The 25,819-nt window shown below is 39.4% G+C and overlaps 2 protein-coding genes across 2 annotated transcripts in view; both read left to right on the top strand.

The window, feature by feature from the left end:
* Positions 1–2,410: 2,410 nt before the first annotated feature.
* Positions 2,411–6,535, top strand: LOC138733931 (uncharacterized). The gene is made up of 3 exons (XM_069881449.1): positions 2,411–2,768; positions 3,878–4,117; positions 5,274–6,535. Exons 1-3 carry the CDS (start codon positions 2,550–2,552, stop codon positions 6,039–6,041), a joined length of 1,227 nt encoding a protein of 408 aa, XP_069737550.1. The 5' UTR covers positions 2,411–2,549; the 3' UTR covers positions 6,042–6,535.
* The window catches only part of LOC138733912 (uncharacterized), a 71,712-nt gene continuing 51,988 nt past the window's right edge, over positions 6,096–25,819 (top strand). The window contains 21 exon segments of the mRNA XM_069881429.1: positions 6,096–6,143; positions 8,299–8,449; positions 10,199–10,258; positions 11,154–11,233; positions 11,968–12,099; positions 12,966–13,082; positions 13,625–13,705; positions 14,523–14,588; positions 14,590–14,672; positions 15,686–15,789; positions 16,560–16,700; positions 17,745–17,914; positions 18,646–18,798; positions 19,236–19,366; positions 20,084–20,249; positions 20,834–20,947; positions 21,916–21,993; positions 22,724–22,849; positions 23,302–23,406; positions 24,162–24,278; positions 25,089–25,298. Of these exon segments, the coding sequence (XP_069737530.1) occupies positions 6,096–6,143; positions 8,299–8,449; positions 10,199–10,258; positions 11,154–11,233; positions 11,968–12,099; positions 12,966–13,082; positions 13,625–13,705; positions 14,523–14,588; positions 14,590–14,672; positions 15,686–15,789; positions 16,560–16,700; positions 17,745–17,914; positions 18,646–18,798; positions 19,236–19,366; positions 20,084–20,249; positions 20,834–20,947; positions 21,916–21,993; positions 22,724–22,849; positions 23,302–23,406; positions 24,162–24,278; positions 25,089–25,298 (2,433 nt within the window).

The raw sequence follows: 25,819 nt of genomic DNA, 5'->3' as shown, positions 1-25,819 counted from the left end.
TACCAAGTAATACAAGCCAAGGCCTGTGGCATCTCACAGACAGTAACTTTCCTTCACAAATGTACCAGTATTCCTAAAATTTTTTTCAGGTTCCATTCCCAGAGTTGCTGATGCCATACGCAAATGATACAACTCTTTTTATTCTTCGAAGTCATATTTGGACAACATAACTCGGTAGCCTGGCAGCACCTCCTTCCAAACAAATAATTTCTGGGACCTTTTGGCTAAAGGATACAATTCCATATTTTCATTCTACAGTATCTGAGCTTCTTTGTTCTTCTAGATGTGATATTGCTGCTCTTGTCCTTCCCTTCTCCAGGCACTGGAAGATGAACTGAAGAAACTTAAAGCTTCCATCCAGGAAACAACACGAAATTTTGATGAGATTGTGTGTAAACTCTCTGAAAGGAAAGTGAAATCAGAGATGGTCGTCTACCAGGTATTGCAGAGAACATTGATTTTTCTTCTCTGTCACTGTGCATCAGGAAAGTTAACATTTTTTAATACAATCATTTTACAGGAAGAACTCAAAATAGTCAATCTTGTTTACGCTTTACTGTTGGATGAGGAGTTGGACACTAGAAAAGCTGGACTTCATAATTTTCTTGTGAAAAAGGAGAAAGAAAAAGTAAGTAGTCATTTGGAATGCTGTTCTTAGGAAAAGTGTAATATTTACAAAACATTTTCTTGTGAGGACTGCTCTTTCCAAATAAAAATTTTGCTGTAGATTATTTTCTGACAATTTACAGGGTCACTGATATATTTTTCAACCTGTACAGGTGACATACTTTATAAATACATATGTTTTTTAATAGATATACTCATTTTGGTTCAGCTGGAGTTGTTTGGTAAAATTCTATGCATTCAGAAGGGCATGCTGCTAATGGTTGTTATATATAGTATTTTTCAGTATCCAGTGTCAAGCTGGAAGCAGCAACTATGATGCTTTTAGGACATGAAGATGTGTAATGCCATCAAGTTTTTCACTGAAGTGAGGGCCATGCTGACTTGTGTTTGCCAGTTCAAAGCATAGACAGAGGTTGCTTTTGAGTATCTGACACACATACCCTTGAGCACAAAGTGTTTATAATCTTATTGACCAATTTAGTCTCCTGAAGTGTTTACCCATCCCTGCCAAATCATATAAAAAAAAAAATTCTAACTCTTCCCATAGGTAGATCTTTTGGTCCATACAAACTGTGAAATACAGGAGAAGGATCTCCCCAGCAGAGTAGAGGCATTTAACAGCCTCAGTAAGACGTAGTATCCTGACAGGTAGCAGAACTATGTTATGACGAAAGGGAAGCTGCATTCTCAAATTAAAACACTCCATTGAACAGCATTTGTGAATTTTTGCACTGTGTTACCTGTGATGATGTGAAAGGAAAAGGAAATCTTTGTGCAAGTGAAAACAACTATCAACAAAGGTCCTTACATTCAGATTTTAATATGAAGACTTGTAAGCATTTGTATATTTCTTCCACAAATTTCTTACTGTCTTAAGCAGGGGACTAATTTAATTTCACACCTGCTCACCCATTAGCAGTATCTACAATTAACCTGCAGAAGAAGGCATTGACTTGTTAGTGAAAACAGCTCACATGTTTTTCTCTAGAAATAAGAAAGCGTCAGCTTCATCAGTGTAAATGAGTGGCTGGTTGGTGCTTCTGCTGGATGAGTTTCATTCCTGAAATGTTTTGGTTTTGCTATAGGACAAGACTACGAAAACACTCCAGACTACAGAACATAAAATTGTGGCTTACATGGACACCTATGAAAATGCAATAGTTGAAGAGAAGGTGAGACTCTTGACAAACACAAGGAGGTTCACAAATTAAAAAGTTAATGCTGTGTCTTGATAACAAGAAGAATGTACTTCACTGTGAGCATGGGATGAGTTCTGGTCAACTTGCTGATTGCTGAAATTCAGTTGTAAAGGAGAGTATGTGCAGAGAAAAATTAATGAAGTATCCCGGATTCCTGTGATGCTTGACAGTGCTTGGAAGAGCACCATGTTCTATATTTCTAAGGTATGAGCAGGTTAATGCTTTTTTAAAAATAACGTTTTGGTAACAAGAAAGCTTTCTGTTTCCCTCCTAGAAACTGGAATGTGGTTTTACAAAGGAGTTTGCTGACCTACCTGCTGATCTCCTTAATGAACTTTCCCAACTTTACAAACGTCGACCAGAGTAAGATCCTCCTGATGCCATCTGCTTAAATATTGGTGTTTCTTGGGAGTCAAGAATGAGAATGCTATTTATTTCAATGGTCAAAATTATTTTGATAATCAGTGGGCTGCCTGCTTTTTATTGGCTATTTAACAATTGCTTTTTTGAGTACTTATATTTCCTCATTCACCCCCCACGATCTATTTTAAATGCAATCTAAATAATCATGAGGTTTCAAAAACATATATTCTTATTTTGTGTAAGATGCAGTCTTACCTATTTGTTCTTTGCTAGGAACTTGAAAGAATGAAATGTTCATAGTTGTTTTTGCACTTCTTTTGTGCAAGAGATAATAAAAAGTAAATATTTTATGTACTCTATATGTGCACTAGGGCCCCAGTGACAGAAATGGCCTTTGACACTGCAAACCCGTATGGCAATTGTTCAGGCTCAGCTGAAGATTACAAAGATGCACGTACCCTGTTAAGGAAATCCATGGATGAACTGGATAGTCCTGAGTACATGCCTAATGGCTTAGACCCATCTATATGGGAACGCTTTTGTCTAGCTAGAAGAAATAAAATGGAAACTGAGGAGCTGGTATGTAAAATTCTTTATTTTTCCAGTATACTTCTTGATATTTTCGGATCTGATAGTTCTACGGAGTTCAAGTGCAGGGTCAAGGTAATGGTGAAACAACAATGCAGCACACACACAAGCTGCATTTGAGTTTGAAGGTTGCTTCTGACCACATTCAGTTCAGAATAATAGAAATGCTATGAAGGGAAATGGGATCTAGTTCTCCTTCACAGGAAAAATTAGCATATTAATGTGAATGGATTTTATCAGAATGATTATGATTTTGGTGTGGTTTCATTACAAAAAAAAAAAAAAACTACCTTTCCTCTGTCCATACCAAAAAAAATATTAAGGCATTCGGTTTTCATCATCTGTTGGAGTTGTTCTCTCCCTTTATCAGTCTACATTTGCAGCCATGCATTCCCATATTGTTTTAGAATGTCAAGAGCAATTCCTAACAGATGGTGTGGAAAAGTTCTAGCAAGCTGTTTGTTCAGCTTAAAAGCATGAAGGTGTAAATCTCAGTTTTCCAGAGACAGAGATACATGAGCTTTGACCAAAAGATATACAGATTTCCTTTCATGTGAATAAAATACGTGTAAATGAATAAATTATTTTCTGAGCAGTGTATAAAGATGCCCCAACACTGGAAACATTCAAGGTCAGGTTGGATGGGACTCTGATATCGAGTTGAAGATGTCCGTGCTCACTGCAGGGGGGTTGGACTAGCTATCTTCATGATCCCTTCCAGGGCAACCATTCTATGATTCTATGATTGTAACCTCCTTGTGCATGTGCTGAGATTCTCAAAATACCAGGCTATGTATTTATACATATGTTTGTCTTCTTAAGAACTTGTCTTCTCTGTTCTTGAAGAGGCTTGCCCTGCCATACTGACAAAGTTGAAAAAATTCAGAATGTCACAATATTGCTTGCTTACAACTCTTTTTATTCTTCGAAGTCGTATTTGGACAACATAACTCGGTAGCCTGGCAGCACTCTCCTTCCAAACAAATAATTTCTGGGACCTTTTGGCTAAAGGATACAATTCCATATTTTCATTCTACAGTATCTGAGCTTCTTTGTTCTTCTAGATATGATATTGCTGCTCTTGTCCTTCCCTTCTCCAGGCACTGCAAGATGAACTGAAGAAACTTAAAGCTTCCATCCAGGAAACTGAACCAGGTCGCCACGCCTCCGGAGGCAACGCCCCCCGAAGGCGGGGGTGGTGCCGAAACCCGGGGGCCGGGAAGGAGCTCCGGGAATCGGGAAGTCGCTTGGAATCGGGTGAACGACGGCCGGTGCGGCTGGACCAGCCCGGCGGGGAGGACGCTCCCGGACCCGCAAGGAAGATGGAAGCCCTTGTGAAGGTCGTATCGCAATTATATAAGACAGAGTGTAAGCCTAAAGATTTTATTCTCGCCGTTGCGAGACTTTTAGAGCTTGGGGTCATTGACCAGCCGGTGGATATTCTCCACCCCGGCCCCGCGGACTCTGCCCCCCCCACGTGGTGATGATTATGCAGAATCTAAATGTTTGCGAGAGGGGGATGCGTCCCCTCAATCCTCAAACCCCGGCCCGCTTACGGAGGGACAGAAACGAGCGGAATCCTTCTGGGGCGGGTTGGCCGGGGAGGCCGGGGGCGCCGCTGGAAAAGCGGAGCCCGAGGCAATCTCGGAAAGGCCGCCACCTTATGCGGCCCAAGATGGCGCCGAGCGGGAAAGGCGGGGTGAGAACGCTCGCGGCGGGAACAGGGAGGTAGCGCTGGAATTGAACGGCGCGTGCGAGCGTGAGGGGGAGGAGAACATAAAAGAGAAGGGTGGTGCCCGCGAGGGGCGGAGAGCCAGTCAGCGCCCGTCTGCTCCGAGCAGCAGGCGGGGCGAGCCGCGGGGAGGGGGCGGCCCCACCCGCAAGGGAGGTGGGCGGGGCCGGGGCCCGACAGAAGGAGCTCGGGGCCCGGAAGTGACCGGTCAGTCGAGTTCTGACTCCGGCTCGGACGCTAGTCCGGGCGGGTGGGTCACAACCGACTCGAGCTCAGAGGAGGAGGAAGTGGGGGTGCATAGAGTTAAAAGCCGACGCATCCCCACTCAAATTAAAGAAAAGCCGAGAGGGGGACAAATCCCTCTCACGGATTGGAGAAAAATAAAGATGGCATGTGCCGATTGGGCCCCATCGGCCAAGCTAGCATTCCCGGTTCGGGTCACAGACGGGGGACAGAGGGTCCACTCACCAATAAACCCTAAGGACATACAAGCAATTGTTAAAGCAATTGCAGATAAAGGACTTAATTCTGCCATGGTCTCCACCCTCATAGACAGCGTTTTCGGTGGAGATGACATGCTGCCCTTTGATATAAAACAAGCTTGCAGATTAATATTGGACGGGGCAGGGATGATTGTGTTCAAACAAGAATGGGAGGACAACTGCGTAAAGCAGCTGGCCCAAGTAGCTGGGGCAGATCACCCACTGCACGGCTCCAGCCTGCAGCGGCTCATGGGAACAGACCCAACCATGATCACCCCTCAGGCGCAAGCTCAGGGCCTGCGGGCCCATGAAGTCATGGCAACTACCCGTGCGGCCAGAGAAGCCATTCGCACAGCTTCTAGAGTCATCGCCAAGCCATCATCATGGTCCACGATAAAACAAAGTGAAAGTGAGAGTTTCACACAATTCGTGGACCGTCTCCAGGCAGCAGTCGACTCTTCGAGCCTGCCTGCGGAAGCAAAAGGCCCGGTGGTAGCAGAATGCTTGCGTCAGCAGTGCAACTCGGCAACCAAAGAAATTCTGCGGTCATTGCCGGTGGGGTCGAGTATCGCAGACATGATCAAGCATGTCGCGAAGGAAGAGCGTCTAGCCCCAATCCAGATGGCCGTTAGCACTGCAATAGCCAACGTGATGGCATGCTCTAAATGTGGCCAGGTGGGTCACGTTGTAACAAACTGCCCTCGGTTTCATGACTTGCCAACAGCATTCCCCCTGCGCCAGAATCGACCCAGAGGACCGTGTTGGGTCTGCGGGAAGCAAGGGCACTTTGCCAAGGAATGCAGCTCTAAAACTCAGGGAAACGGGAGGGGGAGAGGGCACCTGGGCCGCGCACGGCTCTCTCCCACTTGGGACACCAGGCGGCCCAACTATGCCAACCCCGAATGGGGCGAAGCACCCCTGAACCTGCAGCCCCCCCGACAAGCAACCAACTTTATGGCTCAACCAGCGGTCCAGTCGAACCTGCCCATATCTCAGGGACAGCAAGGACCACCCTCTGGGGGCGAGACCCCAGGGTGGCCCTGGCAGTGAAGTGTGATAACCCACCAGTGGTGTGGGGGACTTGTTCCCTTTATAATACCCTAAATGGCACCACTATTAGTGTCCCCTGAGATCAATGTTTTCCCCATTGATGTAAGCATCCAAAGTGGAGGACCAATTATTTAGATTGTCATTTAAGGGATTTGTCCTCAACCTGTAGTCCATGGCCCTTAGAAGCTGTAGCCAACTCCTAAAGAATGTGTGAGAGGCAAGAAAGAAAAGCAAGACCACTGCCAATGCTCTCGTTGGCTCCTTTGAAATGTGTTAGGATTCCAGGCTCTAGAACAAGACCCTGTGGCTGGGTATTTACCAAAGTGTTAACCACAACGGGGCAGCAGAGGGAAAGGAATGGAACTATCCTACAGCTTTCAATCTTATTCTTTCTTCCATTAGATTAATTTAGTTTTGTTACAATATTTCTTACATTTGGGACCTGAGGTTTCTGAATATGCTTTGCCATGACACAACCACTTGAGTCCTCTTGGCATCCAGTACCAATTTTATTTAATTGTCCTTTTATAAAACTTTTCATTACAAGGATCCATCATGGATTTTTTTTCTCTGAAGAGTTGCTACTTAAAAGGGAGAGAAGCTCAAAGAAAGACAGCATTATCATCATCATCATTATTATAATTTTATACACCACCTTACTAATGCGCAGTTCAGGAAGCAACCTAGTTTAGAATTTACACAATCTCATCCTCAGTTTTCCATATTTTATTTAGTTTATGTGTTAAGACAGTCATGGCAGCAGGTACAAAGGAATATTATAGAAGTCATCTTTACACAGAAAGCTCCTGATTCACAGGAGCTCAGTTGCAGCCTTCCCAAAGATTTGTGATGTTCAAGAGTCATAAAATCAGCAAAAATGCCTATATTAAATGTTTTTCTGGGTGATGTAAAGCCCCATTTGTTATAGATTTATTACTGTTAGTCCTATTTGATTTATAAAGTAAATATTAATATACTTTATTTCTGTAACATTTCCCCGCTGAGAAATTCAAAATGCTTTGTAAGCATAAATAGAGAGTAGGCTTCTTACCCAGAATCATGTAGCCAGCCCTTGGCATATTTTACTAGCAACATCTAGGCGCTTATGAATCTCTGTCCTATGTTTTCATCCGAAGTCCACCTATATTTCCTTTTTATAGAACCTTTATTGAGACAGCAGGTGTTGTTTTATAGAATTACAGACTCTTCATTCTTTTTCATCCATCTTATTGTCTAGTGTTCCTCACCACTTCTGCTCACATGCTTTGGATCTTCTCTTAAATGTTCTTACAAGGTTTTCTTGTGTTTTCTTCCCCTTTTCCCCTCCCCAAACCCTGTTCCATCTATTTCTTTCTATCGTGGTATTTATATGACCCCTATTACTATTGTATTTGAGCAGATCACTGTCTTTAATAACATTTGATGGTGAATTTCTGTTCTTCCTGATTTGAGAATGATAGATTTATGAGATTTATTTCAGTGAAATGAAATTCAAGGCACATGCAAAGTCTGTGGCAAGGATATTTCTGGAACTAATTTGCAGATGACACAAAGGTTGACAGAGCTGTTTTACAGAGTAATTTGGATTATATGATACGCTAAACTATTCAAACAAAGTGTGCTTTAGTACTGCCAAGTATGCAAGACCACATGTGCAAGTAATGTCTATGCAGTGGAAGACTATGTTGAAAAGTAATTTGAAAAACATTTGTCAGGGTGAGATAATAGTGGGTAACCATTTCAATTTGGGCTTCCAGTGCTATTCTGACATTAAAAAAAAACCACAACAAACTTCTGGGGTCTCAGAGTGTTGAATTTTATCATAATTTTATCATTAAAATATTGGTTATGGTGGGTCAGCATTGTTGCAAGGGTAGGGAAAGTACCGGATGGATTCCAAGCTAGGGGACAAACCTGTAACAGACACAAGCGCTGGAGAATAAATTCAGATAAATTCAAATTTTAAAATATGTAATTTTAAAATGAAAATATAATTCATCATTCAGACAAGCTTCTAGAGAGAGAGGTGAGTTCTCCACCACTGTCTCCAGACAGACTTCTCTGGAGAATGTTCTCGTTTTTCAAATTACTCCCCTCAGTGAAGGACTAACTGAATAAATAGGACTGAAGTTATACAGGTGCTCAGGCTCTATGAGGGAGTGCTCTTTTTTTTTTTTTTTTGCTGTAAAATGTACGTAACTGCTTGTACAGATATTTGTCAATCGTTAATTGAACTTGTTTATTTTTTTTGCTGAAGCCAAGAGATTCTGCTAAGCCGTCAGTGCATCCTACTGCCCACTGCTGGACTGCGACCTCAGAGATTTACTTGGGCTGTAAGGAAGGATATGTTATGGCAATTGATGCTGAGAGAGGCAGTGTTTCTGTTCTTCAACAAAAACCTCTCCCTGGTAAGAAATAGCTGTGTGGTGTCTTTTATTCAAGTAGGGAGGAAAAAGGATAGGTGAAAGCTTTTTTTGCTTTCTGCTGTTCTGCTATTGTATATCTTACAGAAATTGTAAAGACATATTTCTTTTATTAGTAGGATAAACATTCAGAACTTCTGGGTGGGTTTCTTTAGCACCCAACAATTTGCTTTCATTTTTCTTTGGAAAAAAAAAAAGAAAAACTTCTAAATACATCAAAATTGATAAAATGAACAATAGTTACAGCAGTCCTGATCTTATTAACCAGCCCTACTAGGTTAACAATAAACTATTAATATACCAGCTATATGTATTTTTACTGTTAGTTAAGCACCAGTAATGCATTTTATTTTGCATGAAATATTGGACTGTCCTCCTCTGATACGGTAGATGATGTTAGAACAGATGAGCTCATGATGAATCTTTAAAAAACGAAACCAAATTTGACGTAATATTGCTTAATAGAATTCCTTAAGGTCAGCAATTATAGGAACTATTTTGTATTCAAAACAAGTCTATAAAGATTATCAGGCATTAATGCATTACATATGAAGCACAGAAAGTGAACAGAAGACGTCTTTGACTTCATAGAATCATAGAATCACCAGGTTGGAAAAGACCCACCAGATCACTGAGTCCAACCATTCCCATCAATCACTAACCCATGTCCCTCAGCACCTCATCCACCCGTCCCTTAAACCCCTCCAAGGAAGGTGACTCAACCCCCTCCCTGGGCAGCCTCTGCCAGTGCCCAATGACCCTTTCCGTGAAAAATTATTATTTCTATCACTAGAACTGGATAATATCCTTCTGTAGACCAGCATAGCAATGTTTAATAAACACTGAATCAGCGTTAATGGACAGGCTGATGATAATCTTGTTTTCTTCTTTTGCCATGTAATACATTATTTTTTTAAGCTGCTGTAAATATCCCTGACTTTCCCAAAGTTCTGTATCTCTATCCAGTTTTGATAGTCAGCACAGAAATGGAAGGCAGCTCTGAAAAAAAAATCAGCAAACCAGCACTATTCCTCTGTTTTTGAAACCATCAAACTCTTAAGTTTGCCATATCAAGAGCTGAAAATCACAAACAAATATAAAGCTGAGGCGTGACCAGAAATGGTTTGCCAGTTCGTTAGAAGGCAATAAGAATTTTTGCCATTTGGGATTTTCCTCCACTTGTGTATTCTTTGAGTCCTGTCCTAAATCTGTGTGAGAACACTGTCTGTATTCGTATTTTACTGAAGCTTCTGCTTAATTTAAGATGTACTGCAATCTGTATCTGCTCAGCAGAATGCTTACATGTGTGTCCAACTCGAAGCACGTGCCAAGCTCCTGTTATGGTTTTGCAAACAGAACCGTAAGCAGCCACAACATTTCACTTGGGCAATTTTCAGGCTGGCTAAACTTTCCTTTGTAAGTAAATCTAATTAAAAAATTATGAATGGAAATAACAAAACCAGAACTTAGCACTAGAAGATAGATAAATCTGCATCTGGATCACAGTCCATGTATGACTATCTCCCTTTTATAGCTGTAAGCTGAACCACGTAACGACTGTGCCAGCTCAGATGCATAAATGACAGAGATGGTGGATATTGGAGAAGAATGCACATTTTTGATTCAATATACCAAACTTCACCTTTTGTTCAGTAGACTGGGCTATAACTGACTTTTATTGCAATACTGACATATAAACAAGGTTGACGTTATATATTGTTTTCTTTTGTGCAGAATACGTGTGTAAAGTGTCAGACATCGTGTCATATGTTCGAGGAGCGCAGAAAAAGAAAGGTATTTCCATGTTCAAATCAAGCTAATTGATTTTTAGCCAGCATCAATGATGTCTGGGAGTAATAATATGTGAGTACAGCAGGAAGCCACTGGTTAGAAAAACTCAGCTCACACTGACCTCTGTAAGACACATCAATGGCAACCTTTTATATGTTTACAGGAGAAATGATTAATAGCTTTTGTGCTAGTAGACAGCCAAATGAATAGCCTCTGGAAAAACAGTGGCAGGGAAATAATTTCTGTTCATTCTAGTTTAAATTGGAATAAGTGATGCTAGAATGGGTTCTCTACTGCTTAGTTTTAGTAACTTTGTTTAGAACTGCAATCACTTGTGATTTAGTTGAGTTAGGATTTAGGGTTTGTTTCAAATGTTTTGTTTTGGGCTCCACAATACAAAAAAGGCATTCACGTAGTGGACAAAGTTCAGCACAGGGCCACAAAGATTATTGCAGAGTCTGCGTGTGTCATACAAAGATGGGCTGTGAGAACTCTCTTCAGCCCAGTGGAAAGGAAATGGGGGATTTTACTGTTGCTTCAGCTACTCATGAAAGATTACAGACAGGATGGAACCTGACAGGCAAAGGGCACAGTTTGCATCAATGGAAATTCTGAGTAGAAATTAGGGAAAAAAAATACTTCCACAGTGAAGGTTGCCAGACATTGGGACAAGTTTTGATTTCTCAAATTAATTTCTAATTCATCAGACCACAGTAGTACTGTCACTTTAAATTATGTGTACCAGCCTTGTCCTTCATCATCACAGCACAAAGTCCAAAGAATATATAGCCCGTTGAGCCTTTTTACTCACAAGTAGTAAATCATCTCAGATTTGAAGTTGGGACACATGGTTGCAATGAATTAAACTTGATGTTTCTTGTTGCCTTTGTGCTTTCAGGTGGCAAACCAGAGGATCCACAACAATCAGTTTTATTTGCCATGGCATTTTGTAACGGGGGACTGTATGCAGCTGGAAATGTAAGGCATCCTTTATGCTTGTAACTTATTGTGTGAAAATCAAAAAGCATTCAAATGGAGTGTATTTGCAGAGCTCACTGCAAAGACAGAAGTCAGAAAAAAAGTGGAGGTCCTCTCTGGTTTTGTCATATATCTTCTTTGTTAGAACTTGAGACAAGAAATCAGAAAGGAGCAGGGAGGGAAGAGATTCCATTTTTTAAGTCAAAGAAGGAACCAAAGAGGACAATACTATTTTTAACAAAAGGCAAAGAGAGTTCTAGAGGAACAGGAAAGAAGGATGGACAAAAAATAGGAGAGGAGAAAAAAATGACCAAGAGAACCACCAAATTGTTTTGTGCTGAATCTCACTCAATATTTAATCCAAAATGATGATTACATTATACAGTGCTGCTTAAGAGAGGGACAAATCCCTATACTGTCACAAAAGAAACAATGTGGAATCTCAAGTGTTTACTAATGAGAGAGTCTGTTATCAAACATGGACTGTTAGTAAGACTTGTATTAAAAAACACCTTGATTTTTCAAAAAATGCGTTATGCAGGATAAGAGTCATCTGGATTTAAACGTCATGAAGGCAGATGAGACCATTAGCAATGGGATACAGTTAAACACACTTGCTCCAGAGAATTTCAGAAGGTTTTGCCAGTTCAGTTTGCCAGAGTGGGTGGGATAATTGACCTTCAGGCTGGGATAATTGACCTTGACCTGATGTGGATTTGTACTTTTCTGCACAGGGGGGCGTTTTATTCTTTTATCACATCAAAGATCTGCAGTATGAGACGAAAATCTGCGTTGATATCTTAAAACCCATATCCAGCCTCATATTCTCACCTGATTACACTGTGCTTCTGCTTGTCACTGACCAGGTATAGCATTTGAGATAACGGCATTATATAATGGCATGTTCCTTTTATTCTGTATGTGCATGCTGGCACTGCCAGTATGAAATGTCTGTAATGTAATCACACAAGTCAACAAATTATACCAGAGGTAAACTTAGCCCATCTTGTGTTTGCAATGAAATCTTGGGCCTTGGGTACATCAGACCTACTGTGGCTATGCGGGAGACTTGTTCTGTGCATCTATCTGAATTTGTCTGGCCACCCAGTCAAAGATCCTTCTTTGACCAGCCTGATGTCCAGAAATCTTACACAAGAGTCCCAAATCCTCAAATTATCCCTGGTTTTCCAGACCTTTAGTAATTTAAATTGGCATTTAAATGTGGTTTGTTTGGGTTTTTTTGTGGGGGTAACTTTGGTCACACTTTGTCTCTGATTTCACTCTCCTTTTGTAAAATGCGTAGAGAAGTTCTAAAATCTATGTCTACATTAGTTATGAATTGTTTCTAAAAGGTTTTGAGGTCTTTAGATAAAAACATCTTTTGAAGCTTAAGATTTATTATTTGTGTTTTATGTTGCTTTAGAATATTGATTGGTTTCTGGAGCAATACGAAATAGGGTGGTTTTAAATTAAAGCAGTTATGAGAAACAAAACTTGGAAACGTGACTAGCTGGATCACTCTCAAATGAACCATCCTGATTTTCAGCTAGTGTAAATTTATATAATTTACTAAATTCAGTTGAATTCTACTGGGCACTTTTTACCTCAATTTAGAGTAGAGTATGAAACTTTAAAGAGCTCAGGAAGATGAGTATTTTTTCTTGAAGTCTTTGACAGCTTTTAATGAGAAGTCTCATAGCCCAGGGATGGATTATCTCTCTCTGTTTGTCAGGGGACAATCTATGCTTACAAACCTGCCCACAGTGGAGAAGCTGTCAAACTCCTGGACACATGCAGTAGTTGTTTCCTGACAGCTGATTTTCTTACTCCAGGGGACAAGTACTGTGTGGTAAGAAATTATTTTCTTCCTTATATATAATTGTGGCTCTTTTCAGATGACCAAAACGTTGGTAAGACACAAAATCAAAAGCCTTGCAGAGATCGTGACTGTTCTGGTGTTTGTTACAGTTGTGGAAAACCTTCTCATTACGGAATTAAATGGCATTAATTCAGGTATGGCCTATAGAAGGGTCAGAACTTGCCCTGGAATGCAGGGTGGATAATTCGCAGGCTGCTAAAATGTTGTATGGTTCTGCTGTTTATTTGCTGTCTCACTAGTGGTCAGGAACACAGCTGAGCAAAAGGTTGATTCAATTCAGAGAATAGATGTCGGAACAAGGAATCCCTGCTGATCTTTTCAGCCTCCAGCACAAACTGGAATAGCCTGAGAGATGCCTTTGTCCCAGGTCCAGGGACAACGAGGCATTACTCATGGATCTGTTCATTCTGAAATATTCCTTGCTTTCCTCCTGTGTCTTGGACTCCTGCAACTGATTCATCTATTTGGTTATTCCACTCTCTTTTGACTATGTTTTTTTCTCTGTTCAATAGTCTGTAACAATTTCAGGTGAAGTACAAGTTTGGTTCCTGGAAGATGGAACTTGCCTCAGCAAGCTCAACCTTGATATTCAGGTACACGCAACCAGGAGCTCATTTAGTGACTGATGCTTGAAGTTTTCTTTAGTATTTCTTAATTCATAGCATAATATTCCACAGATTTGGATCAACCTGTGGTGAGGAAAGATCAGTAGTGTCTCTGTACAACCCATGAAAGAGATTTAAAAATATTACGTTTACTTGAACTAATCATCTATTGAACTGGGCCATAAAGCAGAGGCAACATGTCAACCTCATGTCATAGAATCATTGAATGGTTTGGGTTGTTGTAGTGATGTGTCTTTAAGCACATATTTGTAAATAACAATCTAAATTTTTATAATATTTGATGAAATATTTATTTTTAATGAGTGTCAGAACTGAATGGAAAAGTTTTGAGTCTGTAAAAACTAAATGCCTTGAATGACCAGGCTCTTGAAACTGAGTTGATAAAAGTATTTAAAACTGTTAATGCTTTGTCCTGATTTAAGATGCATTCAAACCCTGAAATCTGACACAGTAAGAGACTCATCCCTTTCTGTAAGAGCTGTACACATAACAATGCACTCACTGTTTCATTGAGGTGGGACTTATTTCACTTTAAATGTGGATATAATGATTTTTTTCTGAGGAGTGCAGAATTGGCTTTTGATATGTAGATACAGAGCATAGGGAAAAAAGCCAAGACGTCTCTAAAATACTTTGTTAAAAACAAGTTTTTTAGCTGAACCATTTGAGGTTTCTTCTTCAAATTTTAGGGACTTCTAAATAGTAAAAGAAGTCGCATACTAACATACAGAATAGTTGTAAAAAAAGGTATGGAACTGTTAATCATATTTTGTTTCTCAACTAGGCAACAGCTATGGCTTGCTGTCCCTCCTCCAGCAGCGTTGCTGTTGGGACCATAAGAGGTCAAATCTTATTTTCTTGATGTTACCAAAGCTGAAGCTCCACGGGTTGTTCACAGAATTTTTCTTTCCAAATTTCCAGTGTTGTCTTTGCAGTAAGTATGAAGCAGCAGGGGCAGTAATATTGTCAATCTGTTTCTTGAGTAACGCTGTTAGTTGAACAAAAAAACTGTTCAAGCTTTGATTCCAAAAATAACAAAGTAAAATATTTTAATGGTTTCAATTATTTTCCAACATATTCTGAATTGCTTGCAAGAGAGGTAGTGGCAGGATTTATATGAGAGAAATATAATAAACCTGTATTTTAAGAAGGTTTAACTGAGCACTGAAAATACTCATGTATAAGATCCTTTCTGGCAGATCACTGTGTGCAATAATTATGCACAATTCCATGTATCCAACTTTAGAGGGCCATTTCTCACTAGAAGTAAATTTAAGTTTTTGTGAAATTAAGTATAAGCCTTTTGGTCATCCCTTTTTATACGGTGGATTTTTATTACCATTGTTAATTATTCATTTGCTCACTGTTCTGGAATTTACCAGTCCTCCTGTAATAAGCTCTAGTGATGTAAAAGGCTTTTTTTGTTTGGTTGGTTGCTTTTTTCCATTATTGAAAAATCTGAGAGTATTTTACTTCTACTTTTTAAAAAATAAAATGGATATTGAACAGTTAAACTTTAATATTAGTCTGCCTGTTATTTGGAGACTCAGATGTGATCACTTTCCACAGCTACCTAAGATAAAACATTAAAAATAGATACGGAAAGCAACTCATTCAAGGTCAAATCAATATAAACAGAGCCATGTCTATTAAAAATAATATCAAAATCTGTATAGCCGTTTTATTTTTAAAAACATAAACTTCATTAAAGATTTGCTGAAGTTGTTAACAGACTGCTATGGAGCATCGTTAGCTTTAGATTGACCACCCACACAATTAGAAATTGCACTCATAACTGCACTTTATATCAGACCCTAATCCTGTAAACCTAGAAGCTGAAATTTCAGTTGCGTTTATGCCCTCAGTGAAGTCAGCAGAGTTATTGGAGTGGAATTATTTGACTCTTTTTATTGAGCTGTTTTCTATTTGGATTTTTTTTTCACCTAGTTATGACCAGAGTGGCCGGTTCCTCATCACTAGGGCTGCAGAAGGACATATCTTTATTCTAGATGCCCGGCCTTCAAAATTATTCCAAGTTCTTGGATATGTAGGTAATAAATGTTACAGCATTAACTACACTGTGTTTTCACTATTTACTGTATTTTAGGTGTACTTGCTTTTTTTTTTTTTTTATTTAGTTTTAGTTAGCAAAGGAGCAGGTAAGTCAGAGGGAAGAGAATGGATTAGCTAACCAGCTGATCACAACTCCAGCACAAAAGGAATAGTAGTGGCAAAGAACTTAAGACTTTTGTGGCTCATCTTGAGAGAATTTAGAGTAAAAATCCATAGGTCATGATAGCTGGGTGCAATTGCCTGCCCCGGACATCTTTAACGTGAGGACTGCTGGAACTGTCAGCTTTGCTGCTGGATGCTAAAGAATAAAAATGATGGAATTTTAAGTCACAGAATAATTCTTCAGAAATTTGTGTATTTGTTTTTGCAGCCTCTCAATTCCACTAACGTTATACTTACAGATCGCATCTATAAGTATAGAACTTCATCATAACTTTAAGTGGTGGTTATCAGCAGAGAACCTCAAAATTGCTACAGTTCAAGCTGGATGTAAAGTCATATTTGAATGTTTAATGTCATAGTAACACTTAGCACTCTCAGTGCTGGATGCCTCTAGCTGAAGTTGTGTGCGTGCCGCACTTTCCAAAACCAGGTTGTGGCTTGTCTGATATTTTAATGCAAGTTCCAAACTGTGTGGTTGAGCTGAGATGTGCCCTGAACATGGGTCTCTTTGTTTGATGTGATAACTCAGCAAAAACGTTACCGTGATTCAGTAACAATTTGCATTGATGTTCCCTACCTGCTTCAGCCTTAGCAGATGAAGTGCTGGATCTCTCTGTAGTTTCTGACTTCAACAAGGACTTAGTTGAAGTGGCGGCACTTCTTAATGTGGGAGCGGGCCAGAGAGCAAGACTGGAAGTTTTTTATCTACCTTCAGAACTCACAACAGGTAAGAATATATATTCTGTGATATTTTTCTAAGGGAAGATCATATTATTGCCATCCATTAACACAAATCTTAATCTCTTTCTTCATCTCCTCTGTACATTCTCCTGGGACATCATTTCTCATACAGCATTCGGTAGGCTTTATAGTCAGCTCAATCATTGCAAAATGTGATCTTTTAAGGGAAGGCCAAGGAAGGAAGAAGTAATTCATTTGCAGATTCACAAAGCCATCGCTTAACAACTACTTCTACTGGTGGTGGTTGTTATTGCTGTTATTATTACTATTGAGTGGGCAATGCCCGAAGCCAGTCACAGAGACCTTGTTCTAGGCATCACCCTTTTGCAGACTAGCATATCGGGTGTTCAAAGGGGAATCAATCCCACCAGCCTCTTCAAAGAATTATTATAGGTATGTAATAGCTCAGAAGGAAAATATTAAAGGTTGATCTATCTAAAAAAATAGTGATTCCCTGTCTTTGTTATAGCTTTTCTGTGTAAAAGCACCAAGGAAAAAGTCTACTGTGTTTAAAAAATATTACCTTGTGTCCCAATAGGAAATGTTAAAGAAACTTTCTATGAGAAAAGTGTCACTATGAGGAAAAGGGGGGGGCGTTAAGGACGCCTAAGAAAGGCAAACTTCCATTCACCTTCTGGAAAACTGATATTCTTGGAATGATCAGTTCGGGGCACTTTCTGGAAACAGGTGGAAAACTAATTCAGTTGTCATGAGAGGTCTTAAATGCATAAATTTAACTAAGGCACAGCAGAGCAGGGTAAATCAGGGTATGCAAACAATTACATCACTGTGGTTAAACCGTTTCTAGGACTTCTTTAGAGCTGTCTCTCTGCTTCACTGCAGTGTGCTAGATTGGCACGACCCCCAGAGTAAGTGTCAAACCTAGGTGTCTTAATTCCTAGTCTCCTTGAAAACTCACATAATGCTCACTCCTTGCTGAGACTGATTTTCTTAATTACTTGATGGGTGAAGCACCTGCATTAGTGGTAATGATGCCTTTTCCTCCCTGTTTCTTTTTTCACGCTTCTAGATAATGATGAGTATGTTAATGACCAAGGAATGTTTGATGCTAGTGCCATTAAACAGGAGCGTTATGATCTGGATTGCCCTTTGAGCTCAGCAGTCAGATTGAAGGATAATATTGTGTATGGTTACTGTACCTCTGGACTTTTCATCTGTAAATATCATCTCACTGAAAAGGTAATTTTCTGAAGCTGCTTTATTTTGGGTGATGGTTAAATACCATCAAACAAAGGCTGTAGCTGAAGTTAATATAGCAGGATATTATCATAAAAAGTCATCTCTGCACTCAAAATATCTACTCCATCCATAAACATCAACTTTTAGTATCCTACCACCTGCTCAGAAATCTGGCAAAAGCAATCTTCTTGTTTGATTACAGAGAAAGCCAAATGTTGCTTCTTAAAACTTGTACAGCTTGCAGGCACTTCATGTGTAGCTTCTGTGTTGGAGCTGTGCTTTTGTGCAGTCTGCTGAGTAACTGGAGTATCCAGCTCTTAAAAGCACTGAGCCCATGTGAGCCCATGACTCTAAGACACAACTGCAAACCCAGCTCAGCCCTGCCTGAAATGAAGTAGTGGTCACTGTCATTGCCTGCTGATGAACTGGACCTCTCTGTAGCTCATAGGTCTCCCCCAGTTTGAGTCAGGTCAAGGAAGAAGGTGAATTCCAAAGGTGGGCATTCCTCCTTGACAACTCTGGGCCCAGGCACATAAAAACACACAGACCCTTTTGAAGAGATGAGAAGCAAATCATCGTAGCAATGTTACTGCTTCCTGAGCTCAGAAATCCAAGTGTTTGGATTGTAAATCACCACATGTGATAACCCACAAAACTGCCATCAGCCTTCTCAAAATGGCATAGACATCTCCATAATCTGAACTGCTGCTAACGTTTTCTTTGTTCGGCAGACTATATCGGAAGACCCATCAGTATTTTTATCAGAGAAGAGGATTCGTAGCAATCAGTTTGGATCGGGGATCCTCTGTTTATCACCCAACGGCCGGTGGCTGGCATCAGCAGCGAACGATGGTGTTTTGTTCGTCTATCACACTCCTACTATGGTAGGTAGGCATCCAGGTACAGGCTTTGTTTGGTGTACGCGAGAAAGAGGTGTGCAAGCTACTTTCTTTCACTGGAAGCTTTTCTTTGCTTGAATATAAAGTGTTCCAGAAAAATTTACGTTGAACATGAACTGTCATAACATTATATAGTACAATTGTTTTTATAACTGATGATTATACAAACTACTTACTTTCTTCTCCAGCAAATCTTGGGGTAGATAATTTTACTACTTTTCGTTATCATCACCTGCAAAATTAGTATTCTAGAAACTTGTCCCATCTGTAGTCAAAAATCACAAAATCATAAATCCTAGGCTTTTATATACTTCGTGTTGACATTTTGGATTGACTTCTGTAAGAAAATACAGAAGCATAGTTTATAGACATACCCTGTTACAAAAACATATTTACTCATACTGCTTCTGTGACTTTTCTAGGATATACTCGCTCGTATGCATTGTCACTCATATCAAGGAGGAGGAATCAGATCCACGGTATTTTCTCTGGATAGCAAATTTATCCTTGTTATTGGGAAAAATGATGGTGCCCTGGTGTGCCTGAAATGGAAGTATGTATAATATTGATGGTGTGAATTTTTGTATCCTGACAGGCAAATTTTGCATCTATTTGTGATTCTAGACTTTTTATTAGTCTCAAAGTAAGGTTAAGAATTAGATGAAGTCACTCCTCTCATCATTAGAGGTAGCTTCCCTAGCTCATTTAAAGCTTCCCACCAGTGTTGTGGAGAATGTCTTGGACTTTGGGTGCGGTTGCAATACAAGATAAAGGAGTGTCTTCTGATAAGCATTACCCATAATAAGCTGCTTATCACTCTCAAATAAACCATCTGGAATGGGGTGTCTGAGGATCTAAGCCATATAATCTCATGAGATACCATTTTATTTCAGTGATTAGGGGACATCACAGATTTAACGGGAGGGAATTGAACTGTGCCCATAGAGAGCTCTTAGCAAACATTAGGAGTGAGGGACACATGAAACTACAGCTTTTCTGTGGTATAACAAATGTTCAGGCAGATGCATAAATGGAAGATGGGTCCACCAGAGTGGTATTTCTACTCTGGGTAATGAATCTTTCAGAATTTCTAATTCTGAAGAAACTTCACTTAATTATGAATGCTAGAACTCAAACAATATTAAATCATATGTAAAAATATTGAATAGGCATTTTTGAACAACTTAGTAATTTTGTTATATGGAATATTTAATAATTTGTCCTTTATTATAAGACATAAAAATACATCAATTTATTTTCTATTTACTAGGAAGATAAAGAATACTGAAGCTGAGGAAGCTGATCTTCACTGGCGATCTCTTCTTGCTATACTGAACAAGTCCACTTCAAATGAAAATACTGTTTTACAATCCATGGCAGAACGGCATTTTGACCCAGAATCCACAGCAGAATCACTTCCAGAAGGGAAATTTAAGGTGGGGTGTTTTTTTTATTTTTAGGGAAGCGGGGGGAAGGTTTGATCATTATCCTAAAATTGCACATGATAAAAACTGTCCTCCAAACAAACTCTGATCCTTTTGCAGAAGTAGCAAAATACTCCCAAGGATAGGCTGAATATGCTTAATTCTTAATTTGTAGAATAGTATAAACAAGGAAATGGAATAGTTATGGGAAGATGGCATTCACAGCTTCAGTTTCACATGGTTTCTTCAGCCACAGAAAACTCTGTGAAAGTCAATTTCTCCTCATGTGAAATTATTTGTCATTTCCAGTGTGATATTACTGCTATACATTGTGTGTTGTTTGTTTTCCTGTTGAAATCAAGCAAAGCAGCAATTACAGAAGTTAGTAATGTCAGGCCATTTGAGTCAAAAGGCTTTGCATAACAGCAAGGGTTTTCTGGAACAAATCTGGAGCCTGGTTAGGGAATAAAAATATTGTAACATTCTCTTTAATGACGTGGTGGTGCTTCTAATGCGAGTCCAATTTTTATTTTATTTTGGTCTCTCTCTTATTCACTCTAAGTACCTGAGATGGATGTTTATATCCTTAATTTCAGGATGCATCGCTTAAATCTTCCAATGTAGAGGTGACAGAGGAAGACGGAAACGTCACCAGTTCATATTCAGCCAATACCAATGAAATGACGTGGATAGATCAGAAAATGAAGAAGGTACTTCGATAGAACAAGTAATAATCAAAACAGGAGTTTTCAAGAGTCAGTAGTGATTTGAATTATGTGCTGTAAAGTAATCTACTTTCTAAAGCTCTTCTGACATTTGGGCCTCCCTTTAAGGCGTTGCATCTAGACCTTTAGAAAAGTTAGGGTCAACGTTATAAACACACCAGAGCAGGTACTGAGCACAATAGGAGCTCTAAAGGCCAAAAGGCCACTTCTACACAAGGAGTAAATGAAAAAAAAAAGAAATTGCCAGAGAAATCGGCTTCCTTTAGAAACTTGTAAAGATGTTTTTCTTCTAAATGTCAAGAAGTTACACAGAAGATTATTACCAGAAACCAAGCAGGTGCTTCTTCCCAAGGGCCAGAATAAAAAATTCTACAGCACTGATAAATCAATAGTCAACAATATGACATTAATTGCAAACCCCCTGAGGTTTATTCCAGGTTAAGGTTGAGGTGAGTATGATGTGGAACCAAAGTTTTTTAAGAGTAAAAGTTCATCAAAGATCTAATAGTGTGCAGAGAGGGGATTTAGTGCTTTGTGAGTCTGGAAATTGCTATATTAATGTTAGCATAGATAATTTTTTTCCTCAGAAATATGAATTATGGGTGGTAGCAGGTTCTTTTTGTTATGAACCAGAGCTGTATATATTCTCCAGCTTCTGGGGCTCAATGATAAGATGAAATATCATTGCTTTCTGTGTGATCTCAGGAGTGACTTTCTTTCTTTCCTTATTTTAAGCTCTGTTTCTGTATAACCAGTTTACAGTGTGAACTGGGTGTACAATCATTTTTCTTTTTAGCAGTTCTAAGAATCAACCTATTGAATTAAGCTTATGTCTATTTCAGTTATTAATCCCTTCTGAGTTTTGTTTTCTGTACAGATAATGTTCCTTTAGATCACTTCAGTCGTTTCCTGGGTTATTTTTTATTTTCAAAAATATATCTGTTGTATGTCAGGTCATTAGAGAAGAGACTGAGAGGTTTGCTAACCAGAAGAAAGAGCTGCAAATGGGAGTTAAAAAGCTGCATGAAACTGTGAGTTTCTTACAAGTGTAATGGCTTAGCTTACAGTTTTGTTTACATGTACACTTCCTTTACAACTATCAGCTCTAGTGCTTAGTTACATTTTTGTCATAAACACTGAGCAGACAGGTAATAGAGAGATTTGTCTCTTCAGGGACAGCGTGCTGAACCTGTCAGGAACAACTGTCTGGTTCTGAGGTTCCTTTGCTCCAACTAAAAAATTTGTACCACCCTTATATCTTGAGCAATCTATCCCCTCAGCAGGCTAGTTTCTGCTGGTCTAACAGCCTTCCGTTATAGAAACTGTCATCCTCTCCTCTTCCTTCTCCAGTTTGTTTTCCAGTTGCTCAGCTCCCAGCATATCCTGCTGCATGGGGCTGTTCCTCCCCAGATGCAGGATTTTGCATTTCCCTTTGTTGAACTGCATGAGATAGATAAAAACTTTTGAAAGTTCTCAGAACTAAAGAATGAACAATTCCATGCTACAGATTCTTAGAAAGTATGCACAACTCCACATATAACATCCAAATGAGCTTTAAGGGAAGGATGAAATATATTCACATAGTAGTCTCTGTCACTAGGTACAGGCAGCACGTTCTACCAATTACCATGAAGCAGTTAAAAGTGGAGGCAATTAAAATGATTTTCTCTGTTATCAAGTTCCACAGTGTTAAAACCAGTGTTTCCTCTATTCACATTCGAATTACTTTTTATTCCTTATACTTATTTTTTAAAAAAACAGATTCAGAAAATGATGCATGAAAATGAACTGGTGGCAGACATTGAGAAACTGGAGCAGCAGGAGTTCAACCTGGATGTAGAAGAACAGGAAAGAGCACAAGAAAAGGCTGAAGAAGAAGTGGCCAGGGTATGATAGAGTGGAAAGAGAACATTTTAAAACTAGCAGTGAAAAGGAGAAGCAATAACTGAAGAATAGAAGATGATCTCAAAGTTGTTCACTGTTGAGAAGCAGGAAAGCGTAAAAGTATTTTAAGTCACTTTTTGAAGCAGGTGAATCTGCTAATGCAGATATTGCCAGTTGGAATATGATCTATGCCAGAAACTGTAAATCTGACACTGTGACCTTGGGTACAGCGCTGCTTAAGTTCTGGAATGCTTTTCTTCACATATGAAATGACACCTTTCAGTAGCAGTAGTATGCAATATCATTTTTGGAGAAGATAGCTGCAGTAGTCTAAGATTATGAAATATGGGTAATTCATTTAATCTGCCAGGTTTGTTTCAACAACTCAATACAAATTGCCTATATCTTGTTGGTTTGCACCACATGTCATTATTTTCTTTTCTGTATCTTGAAAGGTGAGGAAGGAGATTGAAATGGAGAATTTAGCCAACTGCTATTTGCAGAGTGTCATCAAACATGAGTGCTGGGATCCAATGTGTGTAAAAGGACGTGCTGTTAAGGTAACCATCACTTTCTAACTCACTTACTGCAGTAGTTTATTGATTCCTTAAGGTACTGAAACAAAATAAATAGAAGTATAACACATTTCTGGTTTGCTTATGGTATGAGGAAAAAACCCACTTCTTTCCAGGGCTCATGCAAATCTTTCATTCTGTTGATTTTGACCGAGCCTGGCTGATTTTGCCTTTTAAAGTGGATAAATGTGCTAATAAGCAAATAAGTAACTCCTTAGTTCCTAGATACTAGAGAATATCTTCATGCAGTGTTGCTAAAAGGAGAAGGTAAATATTATATTTCTGTGTTGGGTCAGTAGGACTTCTGCAACACAGAATGTAAAAGCAAAATTTAACCCTGATTTTGCCTATTTTAAACAGAGGGATATTAGTCAAACTAGTGATACTAGATTATCTCAAGGGTGGTTAAAGACCGAGTAATTTTACCAAAAATCTTGTCCTGGTTGAATTCTGTGAATAAAGAGGACATAGCCAGAGGTTATTTAAAAAAAAAAATAAATAAAGGCAGCAAATTTTAAACCAACCATTTTTACTACCAAAAAGGCAAGTGGTTTTTTTCTGACTCCTATATTCTTGCTGGATTGTCTACATTAATTGATCATCAATATTATTTCTGATTTTAAGAAGCCTCTGTAACTATTTAGCATTCAGTTTTTGGACAAATGAATTAACAGATGTGTTCTGAAGAAGTTTTTACCTTGGGTGTTTTTGTTTTCTAAAAAAAAAATATAATTGAACAGTGCTTCCATATAGCTTCTGAAGTGAAAAATTATCCAATGAAGGAACGTACTGAAGAAGAACTGAAAATTCTGGAGAAAGTTCTCCAGTTAAAGAAGATTGAGACAGCTGATGATGAGGTACAATCCCTTTGAAGTACTGCATATAGGCATTTCAGATCAGAATGCTCTGAGTTGGCATCTTAACCCCTTTTTTACATAGACACATTTCTTGGGTCCGTTTTCGCTGTAGAAATACTTCCCTAAAAATTTGAAGATATTCGTAAAGATGAAATGTTGTGGTTTTACTTAGAACAAATGCATTAGTATTGAAGAATCACAGAAGAGCTGAGGTTAGATAAGCCATTTGGAAGTCATCTACTCCAGCCCACCTAGAACAATTTACTCAGCTCCATGTCCAGTCAGGTTTGGAATATCTCCAAGGATGGAGGATTCCATGACCTCTATAGGCTACCTTCTCCCATGTTTGACAACCTTCAGAGGAAATGTGTTTCATTATACTTAAGTTGGATGTTCTGTATTTTGATGTATAACCATTTCCTTTCAATCTGTCAGCGACACCGCTGAGAAGAGTCTGGCTCTGTTGTCCTTACTCCTCAGGTTTTTATATGTGTTATTAAACACCACCCCCCAAGCCTTCTCCTTCTTGAGGCTAAACAATCCCAGCACGCTCAGCTTCTTTTCACATATTAGGTGCTTCAAACCCTTAATTGTATTAGTGGCCTATCGCTGGGTTTGCTCCGGAATGCCCGTGTCTTTCTTGTACTGGGGATCCTACAACTGGACCAAATATTCTGTATACGTTCACTTCAACTTGTGGGTTTTTGATCACTGGGCTTAATTGCAGAATATGATCTCTAGAATTTTTTCATACGTGTGCCACTGGTTCGTATACAAAATTAACACAGTTGTCATGTTTGTGATATTCAGGCTCAGAAGAAAAATCCTGAGACTGAGTCTGAGACTGTATTACCTGAGGAAGAACGAGAGAAGACAGAAGACGTAACGGCTGATGATAATGCATCTTCCTGCCTGATTGGAAGTCTGAGCTCTCAGTATGGTGGAGATACATCTATCCTGTACCACCAACTGGACTTGCACAGTAGGGAGCAGAAAGTCAATCAGATAGTGTTATTAAAGGTGATGTCTTTTCAAGTTTGTATTACTGTAGTGGCACTGCCACACCTTTGGGTTCTCATAGCAGTCACAGACGCTCAGATTTTGGGTGTACTGACACTACAATGGAGAGTTGCACAGGCCACTGTGTTACAGATAAATGCACATCGTGCAGCAAAGCACCATGTGGATTTGCCAGCTCAGGTGTGGAAGAAAAACGTTTTTATGAAATTGGTTACCCAATTTGAGAGTATTTCTATTTGTCCTCTGGTGTTTGTATAGCTGGCTTGCACAGCTCAGCATGCCTGTGGAAACATGACCTCTTTCCATACTATTTGCTGCTGAATGAAAGTTCAGCTGTATCCTCACACCATTTCATTTCTTTACAGTCTTATCAGCCCTTCATTTGGAGCCTTCAGTGTTTCTGTTATTTAATATTCTTTACTATCCGACTCTCCCTTCTCTTACCCTGGCCTGTTTATTAAGCAGTAAACATGCTACATAAAAGGCTTCTTATGAAGATGATCTGCAAGGGCAGAAGTGGT

The sequence above is a fragment of the Phaenicophaeus curvirostris genome, unplaced genomic scaffold, assembly GCF_032191515.1.
Source record: "Phaenicophaeus curvirostris isolate KB17595 unplaced genomic scaffold, BPBGC_Pcur_1.0 scaffold_46, whole genome shotgun sequence".
Lineage (NCBI taxonomy): Eukaryota > Metazoa > Chordata > Aves > Cuculiformes > Cuculidae > Phaenicophaeus > Phaenicophaeus curvirostris.
This window is presented reverse-complemented; position numbering and strand designations above follow the sequence as displayed.

Coding starts and splice junctions, on each gene's coding strand:
- LOC138733931 (XM_069881449.1), top strand. CDS start 2,550: ATGTGCACTAGGGCCCCAGTGACAGAAATGGCCTTTGACACTGCAAAC. Junction 2,769..3,877: donor AAATGGAAACTGAGGAGCTG/GTATGTAAAATT, acceptor TCCCTTCTCCAG/GCACTGCAAGATGAACTGAA. Junction 4,118..5,273: donor AGATGGAAGCCCTTGTGAAG/GTCGTATCGCAA, acceptor ATCACCCCTCAG/GCGCAAGCTCAGGGCCTGCG.